General features: G+C 35.0%; 1 protein-coding gene across 1 annotated transcript in view; it reads right to left on the reverse strand.

Moving 5' to 3' along the window:
• Nucleotides 1-9,589: 9,589 nt before the first annotated feature.
• Nucleotides 9,590-16,909, reverse strand: part of LOC149425579 (inactive tyrosine-protein kinase Dnt-like) — a 157,486-nt gene continuing 150,166 nt past the window's right edge. Inside the window, exons 4-6 of the mRNA XM_089650737.1 lie at nt 14,719-15,147; nt 12,719-13,015; nt 9,590-12,160 (exon numbers count right to left, since the gene is read on the reverse strand). Of these exons, the coding sequence (XP_089506863.1) occupies nt 12,049-12,160; nt 12,719-13,015; nt 14,719-15,147 (838 nt within the window). The 3' untranslated portion in view covers nt 9,590-12,048. The remainder of the gene's footprint in view (nt 12,161-12,718; nt 13,016-14,718; nt 15,148-16,909) is intronic.

Raw genomic sequence — 16,909 nt, forward strand, 5'->3', positions numbered from 1 at the left:
ATTATCGCGATCGTTCTTATTATTTCATTTACTGTTATTCATTTATTCCAAAAATTAAGTAGGTGCCTAGGTACATATTCGTAATAAAATAGCGAGGTCTACATTATTTAATATTGTTTTGTACTTAACTTTATTATAATTATTACTCACTACAAATATGTACGTAGATACATTTATTTTGCCTCCGTGGTTGAGGGGTAAGGCTCTCGACTTCGAGTCCGGAGGTCTCGGATTCAAATCACGGCGTGCGCAAGTAAATTGATTTTAATTAATTTATGTTGTTTCACAATATTAAAAATAATATTCATTAAAAAGAATATTAATTAAATATAATATAAAATAATTGTCTGGAGAAATAATGATACACGCGGCGACTTAGTTACGGCCAAATCAGCTATCAGCTTACAGGGTTTTGTAATACTAGTCCAATTAAGTCGCCAATTGGGGAATCCACAGTCTCACTGGCTCCAGACGGGAGCAGTTTGGACTCTTGTGCGGTATTCACATAAAAAAGTCACGTCGCAACTCGCAACTAGAGCGCCTGCTGTTCGCTCATCACCTCAGTCACATCGCGACTTGTGCGTAGTTATATACATGTGACTGCCTGCTCCGAGCTCATTTTCTGCACACGCACAAGTAAATGAGACTTGTGGGTGCATGTATACAGGTTGCTGCACACATAAAAAAGTCATGTCGCAACTCGCAACTAGAGCGCCTGCTGTTGACTCATCATCTCAGTCACATCGCAACTTGTGCGTAGGTATATACATGTGACTGCCTGCTTCGAGCTTATGCCATGGAAGCCCACATTATAGCAGAAGGGTTCTCGAGAAGCATGGAAATGCATGGATTGAAATTTAACAAACTAGTTGGTGATGGCGACTCCAGCATCATGAAAAAAATAATGCAACAAATGCCATATGGTCCTAACCTTATAGTACAAAAAATAGAGTGCAAAAATCACTTACTCCGCAATTTTTGCAACAAAATGAAAGCACTTGGAAAAAAAACCAACAACGCTAAAGGCTTTGTACCAGTTCATATAAGGAAAAAGGTTGAAGCAAACGTTTTACGCATGAGAAGAGCTGTAGTTGGAGCAGTAAATTACAGGAAAGAGCAAGAAAACACAGTACAAAGTGATAAAATAAAAAATTTGAAAATGGACATAAAAAATACCGCAAATCATGTGTTTGGTGATCATAAAAATTGTGCATCGTACTATTGCAAGCCGGAGAAGTATACTGATGATCCAAATTTAGTAAGCGATCTTCGAGATTGTGGAATATGGACTGATATCCAACAATTCTTATTGTCTCTAATAGCAAATGCAGAAAGTTTTATTATTGACGTGACAAATAACACTGTGGAGCAATTCAACAACTTTATCGCCAAATTTATAGGTGGAAAAAGGGTAAATTTTACTACAAGAGGATCTTACCAAGCAAGATGTTTTGGAGCAGTAGCTTCGTGGAATAGTGAATTGGTAACCCATTCAAGAATACAAAAGAAAATCCAAGGCCACAGTCCCGGCAAATACACGAAGCACTTTATAGAGAGAAAACGACGTTCGAAGGAGAATACATAAATGTGTCGAAAAAAAAACTAAAGTATAATGAAAATACGACAGAAAAAAGAAAAAAAGTTACAGGGCCCGATGAAAATTATGGTCAATTGGAATTAGAACCAGATATGCCACCTGAAATATTTGAAACGAAAAAAGAGGAATTTCTCAAAGAATCTTGGTAGGCCAAAGCAATAACAATCTGTGGGCAATTGAAAGACGTAAGCGGATAATGGCGTCTAACTTTGGAAAAATATATAAGCTTCGGCAAAAAACTTCAGTTACGGGAGTATTAAACTCTTTACTGTACTCACAATTCAAAGGAACTATGGCCACAAATTATGGAAAAGCAAATGAAAGCCTAGCAATAAAGCAATTTTCAAAAAAAACAAGTTTGCAGGTATCCGCTTGTGGGCTATTTATCGATAAAACCAAAAACTTTTTAGCGGCAAGTCCGGATGGCCTTATCGGTGAGGATTCTATAATTGAAATTAAATGCCCTTATAGTATAGCAAATATGTCACCAGAAGAGGGAATTGCACAAAAGATAATTGATTACTATAAATTGGAAGACCATTCTTTAACATTAAAACGGAATCATAATTACTTCTACCAAGTACAAGGCCAGTTACATATTACTCGTCGTAATTATTGTTATTTTGTTGTGTGGAGTCCAAAAGGTTTGCTGTATGAAAAAATTGAGAGGGACGATGAAATCTGGCAAAAAATCGTTCCACTGTTAGAAAATTTCTACCACCAATGCCTTTTACCAGAAATAATTGACGGTCGCATACCAAGAAATTTACCGTCGAGGGAAAGGTCTAGACCATAAATTGTTTTAATTTCATTGTGTAGATGTTAAACAGTAATTTTTTTACAATAAAGCGTTTAAAAACAAAAAATATTAGATCATTGAAGAAGATTGAAAATGTCAAGTGATGTAGGAGGTATTCCCAAAAGTGCATTTTTCTGTAATAATATAACGTATTAAAAAAGTTAAATAAAAACTAAACTAGTTATGTGTATGTACCTAATATGTAGCACAATAAACAATATGGTGCCTCTTATACATAGATTTCAATATTCATTTGTATAATATGATATTATAATAACATAATCGATTCAACAACATGTGGTAGGTGCATGTACCACTGAACATACGCTGTACCAGCATTCCATCAAACGATCAGTGGTGTATGTACTTACCATAACACATTTTCTTGTAAAATATAATTTAAAAAAAAAAAATCTAGAACAATATATTTAGTCAAATATAAAAGTTTTTTTTTGGTTCGGTAGTTGTATCTTAAAAAAAGTGACCTATAAAGGGATAATATTATGTTGAGTACAACCTTCAAAAGTTATCAAAAAATATTTTAATTAATTTTTGTGTTCCATATCCAACTCGGCAATACGGAACGGAATCATCTCGGGGTCTGTCTGTAACAGGTGTTTTTTTTTTTTCAATTTTTTTCCATTAATTTATTTGACGTAAACAAATTAAATTTGTCACAATAACTTTAGTAAATAAGCTCGGTAAGTATTGGCACACTCAAGATAAGTCACCAAACAGAAAAATAATTTTAAAAAAACATCGATAACTCGGGACATGACAACACTAGTGGACTAGTGTATCGATATAATTATTGAGAATGTCACATCACTTCGTTGACTGTATACGTATTCAACAAAACCCTCTCCGCCCCCCTCACCCCCGAATACTGAGAGAAAGGGACACATGCACCTCAGCCTGATAATACCTAAATAAAATTGTCAAAATCGAGGTTTTGTAGTCCTCATTTTTCTACTCATAACTAAGGCACAAATACATCCATTTTAATAATTTCGGCTGCTATAATATCTCCCTAGGCCTACCTAATACCTACCTATTACTGTGTTTGTGAATATCGGAATATCCATCATATACTTTTCTCGCATTTTCAAAGAGCAAAGGAACATTTTCCCGTGATTCCCTCGCGCCTTGCGCCCACTTCCATCTGAATTGGTTAGGCTGGGGAACTAATGTAAAATGCGAAACTGAAAGCCTCGGATATATCGCATCATATTAGGGACGCATTATTACTATTTATTATTCCACTTCCACATCCACTTGCAGCCATCCCCACGTTTTGCTCGCATAAATAAGGGATTTCTTCGAACCTCCACCGTTTCTTTTCCGCGGTATAGGTATTTTATCATCAACGCGTCAATCTAATTTACTGGAAAATTAAACTCACATGATAAAAAAGTGTTGCATTTTCTGTAACAAAAAAAAACGTTTAAAATTACAAAATGAACGCTGTTACATCGTGCCTTTGAACTAGACGAATTATCTGTGAATTCTAAAAACCTAAAAATGTATTTATCATTTTAGCTGTTCTCGTATAGTGAATTCACAAAAGGAATGTAAAAGCTGACAACGTGCTAAAAATAAATGTTTTTCAATGCTGCAAATATCGAGAGTTAAATAAAAAGATTTTTTCAGGAGGTGTTTAACAACATTTCTTCTTCATTTAAGATGATCGGAAGCATCCATGGAACATCAATTCAAGGTGTTGAAGATTTTACATCCAAAGAGGAGTCTAACATATACTCTCATCATGGAGAAGCCTTCTCCTTATCTTGAGCATTTTTTATAGTTAAGTGCGAATTTATATTTCCCAATAAACTTTACTGTTGTAATGTCGGGGGCTAGTGCCTGCTAGAGGAGAGGCGTATTTATGGTACCCAGTAAAAGTACCGGGTATTTTCATGGGAAACTTTGTACTAGTGACAAAGCTCCAAAATACCCGTTTCCAAAATACTCACAATATTTTATACTGGTACTAAGTATTTATTACTTACAGGTATTTTTAATATGTACTTTTAACAGGTATTTTTATAGGTATTTTTAATAGGCATTTTGACTAGGTATTTTTAATAGGTAAAATTTTGTAAAAATGGGGGGAATTTTTCGAAAGGGAATTTCGTAGCCACCCCTCCCCCTGGATTGAAAAAAATACTGTGGGGATCACATATTGTAATTTTTTTGTTGGTAATTATTTTCTTCAGAAATTCTCTAACAATCCCCCCCATGGATTGGAATAATTATTACTTTTAAGTATTTTGTAACAGGTATTTTTACCAGGTACTTTTTTGTACCTGTACTCATTGTACCCAGTAACGAAAAGTACTCACAGGACCCACCTCTAGAGCATACACAGGTCCTCGGTATGTACATAATGAAATAAAATGACGATAATGTTTGGAATTTAGTGAGGTATTTTGGTAGGAATATTTTTTTGATGGGAAAAAACCTTTTTATGATCGTATCTTTTTCGTGTTTGTTCAATAACCTTATTTGGCACATTACCGATCGAAACAAACGTCAAATTACTACTTTCATCCACGAATGTCTGCTATTTATTCATTAGTACAATTTTCGTCTTTTACACGGAATCTCTTCAAATTATTCGTATTCCTGTTAAAAACGGGACTGTGGGTCAGTAACTAATGAATTGATAGGTATCGTGATAAACTTTAAGTAAAATACCAATGTTTTCTCACGATGTCCGAACACGTGTTCATAAAAATCCGAATACTTTTGCATTTTGTCATGATATATTATTAAGACAAACGCGGATGGATGAACACGTGTTCCGATATTGTTACGAATTTACTAACTCTTTTGATAAAAATTCCTGACGGACACAGCTTGCATTCCTGTTTTTAACAGGATTTCCAATAATTTGAAGAGATTTTTAATAAAATAATTAGAATAAAATAACTTTGTTTTTAATACCACTTTATTATATTTATTTTTAATATATAAAACCAACCGGTTTCGTTTTATCCTGAACCTTCATCAGTGTTATATAAAAACATATGAAATCAATAAGAGAGTTACAGTGTATTAATAGGTTAGATAGAATAGGGAGAGAGAACATCATCTTTGGTGAGGGAGAAAGTGCGGAGGAGAATATGTTTAAAATGGGGCTATTTGATAAGTCTGTTAAGTAAATTGGTTTTATTTATTTTTAGGGATTTTTTATTTCCAGAGCTTCTAGATTATTCAAACGTAAACCTATCCCATGTATGTGCAGCACATCTACTCGTATACCCGAGGATTTATTAAAAGAGTGATCTTTATGTATTAGCTGTGTTGCGAATTCTGAAAAACCTACACTATTTAGGCATCACCACCCTCCTTTGAACATTTCTTGCAGTTTTACCTATGTAAAATGCTGGGCAATCAAATTTTTAATAAAGCAGCATTTCTCATTTTATGAGAAATTTTATTTTCTATGTGTACGAACTGTATCATTCTAATATTCAGATGATTTGATTAATATTTGGAATAATAGAACTTAATAAATAAAATATTAACTATTAAGTTCTGCAAGTATTTTTTGGTCTTTGTTATTATTACAGCTATTTCGACTTTCAAGGCCATTTTCAAACTGTGGTTATAACCACGTTTAGACGACTTATTTATATGATTCTACTTTACCCTCTCCCAATTTAAAATGATTTATTACCGGTTAAACCGATTTACTAATAAAATAATTGTGACAACAGATTTCATATTCTGTGGGGGGTATTTTGAAGTCTGTTTTCCCCACATTAATGTTATCTTAATTGTTTAATAATGATGTGGCTGCTATTAATTTATTTAAATGTGTTATATTGTTTAGGTTTTGTGAACATACTTAGAAGCGGGGAATAAATAATTTTCCTTACTTTATGAATTAATGGTTCATTGGTTCTTTAATTGATTCCTAATTATTATTTTTATTTTTATAAGCAATAATTGTTCGCCTGAAACACTCATCCACATTGAAAAAATCTCCTGATAAAAAATACTTGACGCCAACGGACACGGGTTCGTGTCCCGTTGGCGTCAAGTATTTTTTATCAGGAGATTTTTTCAATGTGGATGAGTGTTTCAGGCGAACAATTATTGCTTATAAAAATAAAAATAATTGTTATCCTTTGTGCTATGCATAAATAAAATCTTGTCTTAAAAACATTAATTTATCAAAAAAAAAAAAAATAATTGATTCCTAATTATTCAAGTAAATTTAATCTAAGGCCCTTTCTTTCTATATGTAAGGGTTAAATTTCATTGTTTTCAAGCGGGACGTGATTATTAACTAAGAGATGTAGTAGAACTAAGGCATTAATAATTTGGGAAATATTGTGAGAATTGATGGAAGTGTTGATGGAAATGGGAAAGAGTACCTACGTACTTTTCAACATTTCTATTCAGATCCAGTCACCGAAATAGCTAAAGCTAACTAACCAACGTTTTAATTATAAACAGTGCTTTGGTCAGAGCTGTGTATTATGTATGTACAAACAGTTGAGTGTATGACCGACTTTATTTTTTAAATACATCGATTTGAATTTCAGCATTGTTTTCGGTAGTGAATGAATGCAAATCTCGCAATCGGAAATTTACCCACTTCCCGACATCCGATCGAGCTGAAGCTCCTCAGATAGACTCGTTGTCGATGTCAATGCATCCTATCAACCATGCATATATTGGTGGCAATCACGTACGCACGGAGATTTACACATTTCTATGAAATCGGATGACATTACAGTAGTTAACACGAAATAAATGTTGGTCCTACTCGATTCGCATTTGGCGAGATTGCTAGAGTTGTCGACCTCAGTTCCTGGGAAAGAAGATTCAAACTTCAGTCAAACACTAATTTATTTATTTTTTAAAGTTGTAAAGTATATTTAAGTTTCGGCAGGTCTTCTAGGTGTTACCAGTAAAAAACAACAAAAAAGAAGAAATGCTTGGCTTTCCCGTTGGTTACGACGTCAATGTGCGGGATTCCAAACATGGAGCCGCGAATCCCAATAATCCCTGAAGATTTTATCGCCATCCTAAAAAGGGGTGGAGAAGATCTAAAAGTCTATGTTCCTAAGAAGGGATGAAAAGAATTTCCTCGCTCTAATAAAAACGTTCGTTCAAAACCAACATTAGCTCTTACCGAAGGAGTTTGGAATACTTAGAAACGAATTTTGAGTTGATGTTTTGGCTACCTTTCATTAGGAAAAATGGACCAAAGTTTTATTCGTTTTCCGATGAATTTATTGAACGTTCCTAGTAAGTACCCCAAGTTAAAATCCTTACAGTCGAACTGACAAACCACTACTTTCAAAATGTGTTCTAAATAATTTCAGTGTTACAAACGCGGCTGAGCGTAATTTTCGGCTTAGCGGTAAACATAAATTTGAACAATTTTTGTCCATTCATCGATATATAATAAAATAGATAGATTTTCACTGTCGTAACTGTGGTAACTTTTATCACGTTTTATCAATTGGAATGAGGGTGAAAAGAGACTGGGTTGTTTCTTTACTTAGGACGGGTTGTTTCGGAGAATTTGAACAATTCTTCAACTTTTATTTTCGGGTTCTGTGAAAGTCCTATTAAAGTTCTGTCATTACATCATTATAGGCTAGTTGCTTGACAGAAATTAAATAATAACAGAACCTTCCGGAAGAAAATCTCTAAATGATGGTGAAAACCCTATCAAAATCCGTTGCCTAGGTTAGAATTTTGTTGATTTGCTACAATGTGTATCAAATAGAGAAAAATAAATTATCAAAAAATCATTTTCGCGAAAATGGCCGATTCGCAACTTTAGCCTGTATTCGATACTAATATTATGTATTCACGTCGCGTACAACTTGCCGCGCACAGTTAGACGTCTCGAAACGTCAAAACCAGCTTCCATCCACACATCACTAACTAACTAATTAACCATCACGCCGTTTCTCCGCAGAGGTAGGCAGATAGGACGGACCGCCAATCAACTCGGTCTTGGCACACACTCCTTGCCTCATTCACATTCATACATCGTCTCATACATACTCTTCTATTGTCCTGACTCTTGTCATGGCCCGACTAAAGTATCTGATTCACTTGGTCGTGCCATGTCTTCCTCGGGCGTCCCCAACTGCTGATATCATTCACATTTGCATCGTATATTCTCCTTACACTCCTTTCTTCGCTCATTGGCTCTACATGCTCTAACCATCTAAGCGTCCCTTTCTTGATCTTACTCATTACGCTTACATCCGCCTTGCAATCTTTGCGGATCTCCACATTCCTCACACGATCATACATGGTTTTACCACACTACGCCTCAGGGATCTCATTTCAACAGCATTCAATCTACTTTTATCCTTTCTTTGCCAGTTCCATGGCTCACTTCCATACATCATTTTACCTTTTTAAGCTTTCATACCCTTAAATTAAATATACCATTCCTAAGAGAAAGTCCAGTTATATTCAATTTTCGAATTATGTCCTAAATCCTGTATCTAAATTTCGCTAATAAACAATTAGATAATGTTAATTAAGTGTTAATCTCAAGTGACCTACCAGGTAAGTATTGTACTGTATGTATTATTATCTTGTAATAGTTAGTAATAACATAGATCACTGTAGAAATGTATTATAAATTTGTACAGCCCCATTGAGGTGATTTTGCACGGTATACAAGTCATCCAATTATTATTATTATCAGGGTAGGGGTACCAGCACTCCATTTTGTTACCTGCATTTACTCTTCTTTCAATATCTCTGTCAGCCTTCCCATCTCTCGTAAACATGCTTCCTAAATACAAGTATTCCTCATTCACAGTTATATTGCAAACTGTTATCTTTCTCTCTCTTTCACAACTTTACTCACACGTCACAACTGCCGTAAATGTAATTCTTTGTTGACTGTTTTGTTGCTAGCATTGATCTAAAGCTCGCATTGTTACACAATGTCTTGTCAGACTAAATTATCACATTTATGTATTGCTCCACCATGTTTAAAGACTAGAAGACTGTCGTCACCGACGAGTTTATAAAATGTCATGAACATGCGCTTGCGAACGCAGATTGTATGGTGGTAGCCGCCAAAACACTTGAATCGGATACTTGCGTATCTATCCCTGAGGAAGAAGGACCTAAGTAACTGTTTTACAATTGAAACAAAAAGATATAATAAAAACACAGTATATTTATAAATTCCATTTATTGTTTACAATAAATATGTACAAAATTTCATATACTATTTTCGTGAATTCGGTGGTTTTACACCTGACAATAAATATTTGTTCAGCATAACGAAATCTACACAATCACTACGTCATATAAAACATTTACAATTTATAATTAATACATCTAACTTACATTAATCGCCTCTCGTTTGCATCAGCACTATTTCAACCGTCATATTCAAAGTTTTCTTTAAGTCAATTCTAGCATTTTACTAATTTTACTTCAAAATAATTGATTTATTGTCAAACGAATAAAAAAGCCAATGAAAGGCACATTAAAACATCTGCTTTTCTAACATTAACTGAATGCCGGTGAAAGGTGATGAATAAATAATATTTACAAAAATTTACATGTTTGGCAGCTAAAATCATATTAAATAAAGGTACATTTCAATAGTTGGCATCAAATAAAAATGTTAATTTTATCGAATCTGCGACACTATAATAGGAACACGACATAAATTCAACTTTATTATTTCTTAAGTAAAAAGTTGTGTTAAATTTTAAATTACATTTTGTATGTTTATTGTGTACAATAAAGGCTATTTCGCAGCAGCGGCAAAACAGTTTGAAATAAAGTGTTTATATACAATTTGCTTTGACGCCTAATTTAAACAGGCAAAATCATTCGTTACACGCGCCTATAAAATTATTTAAAATATCGACATTTTCACATTGTTTATTTTCAAATATCAATAAATTATACCATATTTTATATTATACGATTTGGCACGTTCATCAAATATTAATATTATAGGCAATGATATTTTCAGCATTAAATTGTTAAAATAAATAAATAATTTTTTAACAATAATGGTAGTAGTAGTAGTAGTACAAAGAATGGTAATAATTAATAATTATTATTGATATATTTTGAGTGGATTATTTTTGATATGGGAGCGGGTCAAACACATTTATAATAAATAATGCAATAATGTCCCAGAATGATTACCTTTATAATATTATAATTTAGACTTGAGTTAATTCATTTCTTTATTCTTATTAACGCTACGCAATATACTAATTCATATCAGGCAGCTTTCAGTACTAAATGTTTACCAGACACCACTAGAGTTCTTAACCATTGGCAGCAGAACTATTCATATCAGGTAACTTTCAGTACTAAATGTTTACAAGACACACTGGTGTTCTCAACCATTGGCAGCAGAACTGTTCATATCAGGTAACTTTCAGTACTAAATGTTTACAAGACACACTGGAGTTCTCAACCATTGGCAGCAGAACTATTCATATCAGGTAACTTTCAGTACTAAATGTTTACAAGACACACTGGAGTTCTCAACCATTGGCAGCAGAACTATTCATATCAGGTAACTTTCGGTACTAAATGTTTACAAGACACACTGGAGTTCTCAAACATTGGCAGCAGAACTATTCATATCAGGTAACTTTCAGTACTAAATGTTTACAAGACACACTGGTGTTCTCAACCATTGGCAGCAGAACTATTCATATCAGGTAACTTTCAGTACTAAATGTTTACAAGACACACTGGAGTTCTCAACCATTGGCAGCAGAACTATTCATATCAGGCAACTTTCAGTACTAAATGTTTACAAGACACACTGGTGTTCTCAACCATTGGCAGCAGAACTATTCATATCAGGTAACTTTCAGTACTAAATGTTTACAAGACACACTGGTGTTCTCAACCATTGGCAGCAGAACTATTCATATCAGGTAACTTTCAGTACTAAATGTTTACAAGACACACTGGAGTTCTCAACCATTGGCAGCAGAACTATTCATATCAGGTAACTTTCAGTACTAAATGTTTACAAGACACTGGAGTTTTCAACCATTGGCAGTAGAACTATTAATATCAGGTAACTTTCAGTACTAAATGTTTAAAAGACACCACTGGAGTTCTCAACCATTGGCAGCAGAACAAATATACTATTTGAATATGTGTTCTAAATATATAGATATAAATAATGATATCTGGATAATAGTAACCTATTCCTTTTGGTGGTTAAAATAGTAGGTTTTATCATTCAACAAGTACAAATTATCATTCACATTATTATAAATACTACATTTTGGTTTGAAAGTTGAACGTCTTGTGTCCCAAGACTTTCAAACTTCACACAAAGTCTTTCTACAAACAGTCGACAACAAATCTACATTCAATTTGAACTGTCCATCAAAATGAGATAAATATACAAGAGCGCGGTCATTCTCCGCTAGATATCACAACAGCGAATAACAAACAACTCAACAACTTGGGCAACTCAGCGTAGGCAAGAAAACAATACAGTTGAAGTTGGTCTGTTGTTGGAACTATTCAAACACCGATGCCTTCGCTTAAACGGTTGAAGTAGTTAGTTGTTTTGACACATTTCACTTTTGACTGTTTCAGTCTGTCCAATATAAAGTCCAGTCGGTGAAACTGGCGTCTAGTTTGTGTCTGGGGACTACACGTATCTGGTCAGCTGTGTGTAGAAGTCCTGAAGGAATATCTGCAGCTGCGGCAGAGTCGGTCTCTCGTCGGGAGACATTGCCCAGCAGTAGGCCATGACGGCGAACCTGACAAAAACAAACATCGATTATTAATAACGAGAATATTTTTAGTAAAGGTGTTGAGATATAAATGTGACCTGCGGGAGTGTAAATCGGAAAGCAGAACTGTTAATTTTGACAAAAAATCAAAAAAAAAATTTAGAAGCATTATAAGACGAGTAAGCAAAGTCTTTGACATATTAGATTTTATGATGTAGGTGTTTTCAAAATTCGCGATCGTCTGTCATTTGCCACTTTCAATTCTCAATATGATAAGATACGATAGTACCACCCAGCCATGATTACTATATACTATCTATGTGTGACCGGTACACCAGAAAACACCGTTAACAACAAAACACCTGCTCTGAGGATCTGAATAACAAGTTGGATACTAATGGGTCCATGATAACTCAACACATTGTCAATTCAATGAACCTTTAAAAAGTTATATAAAGTAAACCTATACCCGTTCTATTAATTTCCCGGATCCACAGAGCGATGCCTGAGTCCTATAGTTCTAGTCTGGCTCGCAGACCAACATATGAAAGAAGAAGAATACACTAGATCGATTTGTGCACTTACAGTTCGTCGGGACAGTTGACCGGCTGCGCCAATCTGTAGCCGTCCCTCAGGTAGGCGGCCATCTCGAAGGGGTCGATCTCCAGGTAGGGCTGCTGCGCCAGGGTGGTGAGCTCCCACAGCAGCACCCCGAAGGCCCAGGCGTCCGAGGCCGGCGAGAAGCAGCGCCTCTGCAGGGCCTCGCCCGCCAGCCACTTGACGGGGCGGTTCTCATTGTCGCCCAGGCAGTGGTAGTCGGCGGGGAAGAGGTCGCGAGAGAGCGCGTTGTCGGTGATCTGCACTCGCAATTTGTCGTCCACACTGTAATAAATTATAATTATGTCATTTTCATTCGCTTTTCAGATGGAAGTTGGTCAAAGACAAGATATTCCTCATACGTTGTTAACCATCATATCACTAAATGTAAACAGGTTTTAATAAAATTTATATCAACAAGCAGAACAACAAATCTAATATAGCATAGCTCTGCTTCGACTCATTTAATTTATTTATTGTATTCTTCCTAATCTACTATTTTTCCATCTTGTATTGTAGAGTGTGAAAACAATACCAACTTTGTATGTAACCACGAATTTATTTAATTTATTACGACCGAACGCAACACAAGCATAATCAGGGTACATATTAAACTGGATTATAAACGAAGTTGTTATTGTTTTATTTCATTAATATGTCAAACCACAAAGTTAAAATAAGTATTAAAAAAAATAAACTTCGTTCAGAATTTTCTTTCAGCCCTTTTAACTGTAATCGCAGAAAAGTAAAAGAAAATTGAAAGCAATTTTAAAACAATTCTGGACTTGAGCAAAGGAAATTACCACGAAAACCGTTTGAAGCTAATAATTACGTGCTCCACCGGAATCAACAGAAATAGGCTTGACGGGGTTAATTAGCCCAAAGACAATATTGACAGACGCGAAGGATTAAGCCGAGCCAGAAAATCAACGGACTTCAAAGATAGAAAATAACATCTACATCAAAGCTTGAAGGCTAATTTATATAGGTTGAAGTCGTTGGTAGTCAAAAGGGATGTGATTTGGTGTAACCTAAACCACAAATTACGTACAAAATGGGTATCCTATCTATTACTGATGTTAAACATTGAAGACGTTATTATAAGATTTGGATGTATAGCGCCGTTTTTGTGAAAAATTATTTCAAGAGCGCCATACAAAACTATCTAATAGACAATCTATTAATAATATATTATAATAAAACAAATATAACCGGTTACAGTCAATAAAATTAAAGCGAAAAAAGTTTCATATTTGTTTTATTATAATATATTATAATGGAATTCCACCATGAATTGTCAGTTTCGTGAATAATAATCTCTAAATAGATTTCTAAAAGTAACTAACTAACCATCATGCCGTTTACCCGTAGGGGTAGGCAAAGAGGACGGACCGCCAAACAACTTGGTCTTGTTTTGTTCGCTCATTCGCTCTACATGCCCAAAACCATCTAAGCGTCTCTTTCTTAATCTTACTAATTACACTTACATCAGCCTTGCACTATTTGCGGATATCCACATTAATATTTCAAATAAACTCTAATTTTTCCACAAATTTTAATATAGTAAAACCTCGATATTCGCAATTGTTCTTATCGTAGTGTCCTTTGCGGGCAAAGTCGAATCTCCTCTAAGCTAACTATCTAATAATTTCGTTTCGTTTTCGTTTATCTGAAGTAATCTCCTATAGTTTAGGTAAGAATGTTTTCTGTATCCGTTTACAAATAATTAATTAATAATAATTGGTTTAGCGCGGTTTTCGTAAAAACTCTGTACCAATATAATTTTCTAGGCTCCATCTCATTTTATCATTAGAGCCTTAGGGAGCCTACTTAGCCCAGGAAGTCATATTTGCACAGCGCCTTTGAGGCGATTTTAAAGTATGGAAACTGCATAGTACAATAATAACGAATGAATCAGCCAATAAAATAAAGATCTAGAGTAACAAATGGACAATCCACTCCTACCAAAAACAAAAAGTAAAACTTACACGCAATTTCTTGCCGCAATGTCTCTGTGCACCAAGTGTTTCTTGTGAAGATACTGCAGCCCTTGCGAGACCTGCAGGGCCATATCCACCACCTCCTGCGTGGTGAGGGTGTGCGCCACCCCCTCAGCCGACACCTTGCACTTCTGCAGGAACTTCTTCATGTTGGTGTACCCTCCGTGGGGGTAGATCAGGAACGGGGCGGTGTGGTCCTCTATCGACACCCCCAGCACGCTGAGCACGTTGCGGTGCTGCAGCCCGTACATGGCCATCCCCTCCTGGAGGAGGAGCGACACTTGCACTTGGGAAGCGTGCTCGGTGACTGTCTTCACGAGGACTTCTTGCTCTCTCGACTCTTCGTCCGTGTAGGAGCCGCGGTAGACGCGTCCAAATGTGCCCTCCAATACGACGCTGCGCAATCTTACTCGGCACCTGAGGACAAACGAATAAATACATTCAATTAGAAAAAAATATTTAAATTGCTTCTATGGTTGACAATTCAACACGCCTTTAAAAAGTGATACAAATTCATTAAAAGCAAAGGGAAAAACTAACCTATAAACCTAATCAACGTAACCTAGCTTTTGTTTTTAAAGGTGTGTTGAATTGTCATTTGATGATTTGGCACCGAAAGGGTTAGTGTGTACCGATGAGTTACTACCGATGAGAACTACGAACTAGCAATAGAACGCAGTTCATACAAGTTCTGAAACTGTGCTTGCCGTGGAAAGGAGAAAGTTATTCTTCTTTCTTTCATGGGTATGCACGGATTGCACAGTTTTACACCCTCTGCACGGAGAAAACTTACTGATAAAAAATATCGCTAGTTTATTAAGAATCCTTTCAAATTATTCGTAATCCGATTAAAAATGGAAACGCAGGCCATTAACGAATGAAATGATAGGTATCCCGATAAACTTTTAGTAAAATACAAACGTGTTGTCACGATGTCGGAACACGTGTTCATAAAAACAGTTTAGCATTTTGTCATCATATATTACTAAGAAAACGCAGGTCCATGAACACGTGCTTCTGATATTATCACGAATTTCATATCATCGGTGATTACAATTTACCAAAAATCAACTGGGGTACCCGCGACAATTCTACATTATCTCAAAACTCTAGCTTAACTGACACAGAAAAAGAAATAGTTGAATTATGTGATTTCCTTAACCTAGTTCAATTAAACAATGTAAAAAATGACAATAATAGATTACTAGATATTGTTCTTTGTACCGACTTGTCAACTGCGGTTGGAAAGTCACTCGATTCAGTTCTTCCCCCTGATTCTCATCACCCACCTTTAGATATTACTGTATTATGTAACCCTATAAAATGCCAAATTAAAAACCAGACACAATATCCTAACTTTAATAAAGCCAATTATGTTGCAATACGCGATTATCTTTATAACACTGACTGGTCTATACTAGAAGGAGGTAATCTCGATGAGAATATTAAAGCCTTTTACGATCATCTATATAAAACCATAGAAAACTTTGTCCCAATTAGTTATAAACTATCTTCAAATTTCCCTCGCTGGTTTAGCAAGGACCTCATTAACATAGTAATTGAGAAGAAAAAAGCGCATAAAATTTACAAAGAAACAACAAATCTTTCTGATTTTATAATTTTCAGCAAGCTGCGAAAAGATTGTAATAAATTATCAAACATTTGTTATAATAATTACATTAAGAATGTGGAATTTTCGATTGGTAACAATGTAAAATATTTTTTCAACTATTGTAAAGCTCAAAATAACAACAACCTTGGCATACCTGAAACTATGCACTATAAACTGAAAACTTCCTGTAAAATCAAAGATATTGTCAATTTGTTTGCAGATTTTTTCAAGGATGTATATGAAACAGATATCCCTGATGAAGACATTCCAAACTTTGAGTCCGATATAAATTTACAACTATCTCAGATACATATTGAGATTAAAGAAATTGCAGCATGTATCAAACTACTGGAACCTAAATCGTGCTCAGGGCCAGATAAAATTCCCCCCGTATTTCTAAAAAACTGTGGGAGTAGTGTCTCTTACCCTCTGTACCTACTATTTAATCAATCACTTTTAACAGGCAAGTTCCCACAAATATGGAAAAATAGCTTTCTCACTCCTATATTCAAAAGCGGAGACAAGTCTTTATTTATTGTTATTAAGTTTAATTTGTAGAACTCCATT

Source organism: Hesperophylax consimilis, chromosome 3 (assembly GCF_061612785.1).
Source record: "Hesperophylax consimilis isolate HC1 chromosome 3, BYU_Hcon_1.0, whole genome shotgun sequence".
NCBI classification, from domain to species: domain Eukaryota; kingdom Metazoa; phylum Arthropoda; class Insecta; order Trichoptera; family Limnephilidae; genus Hesperophylax; species Hesperophylax consimilis.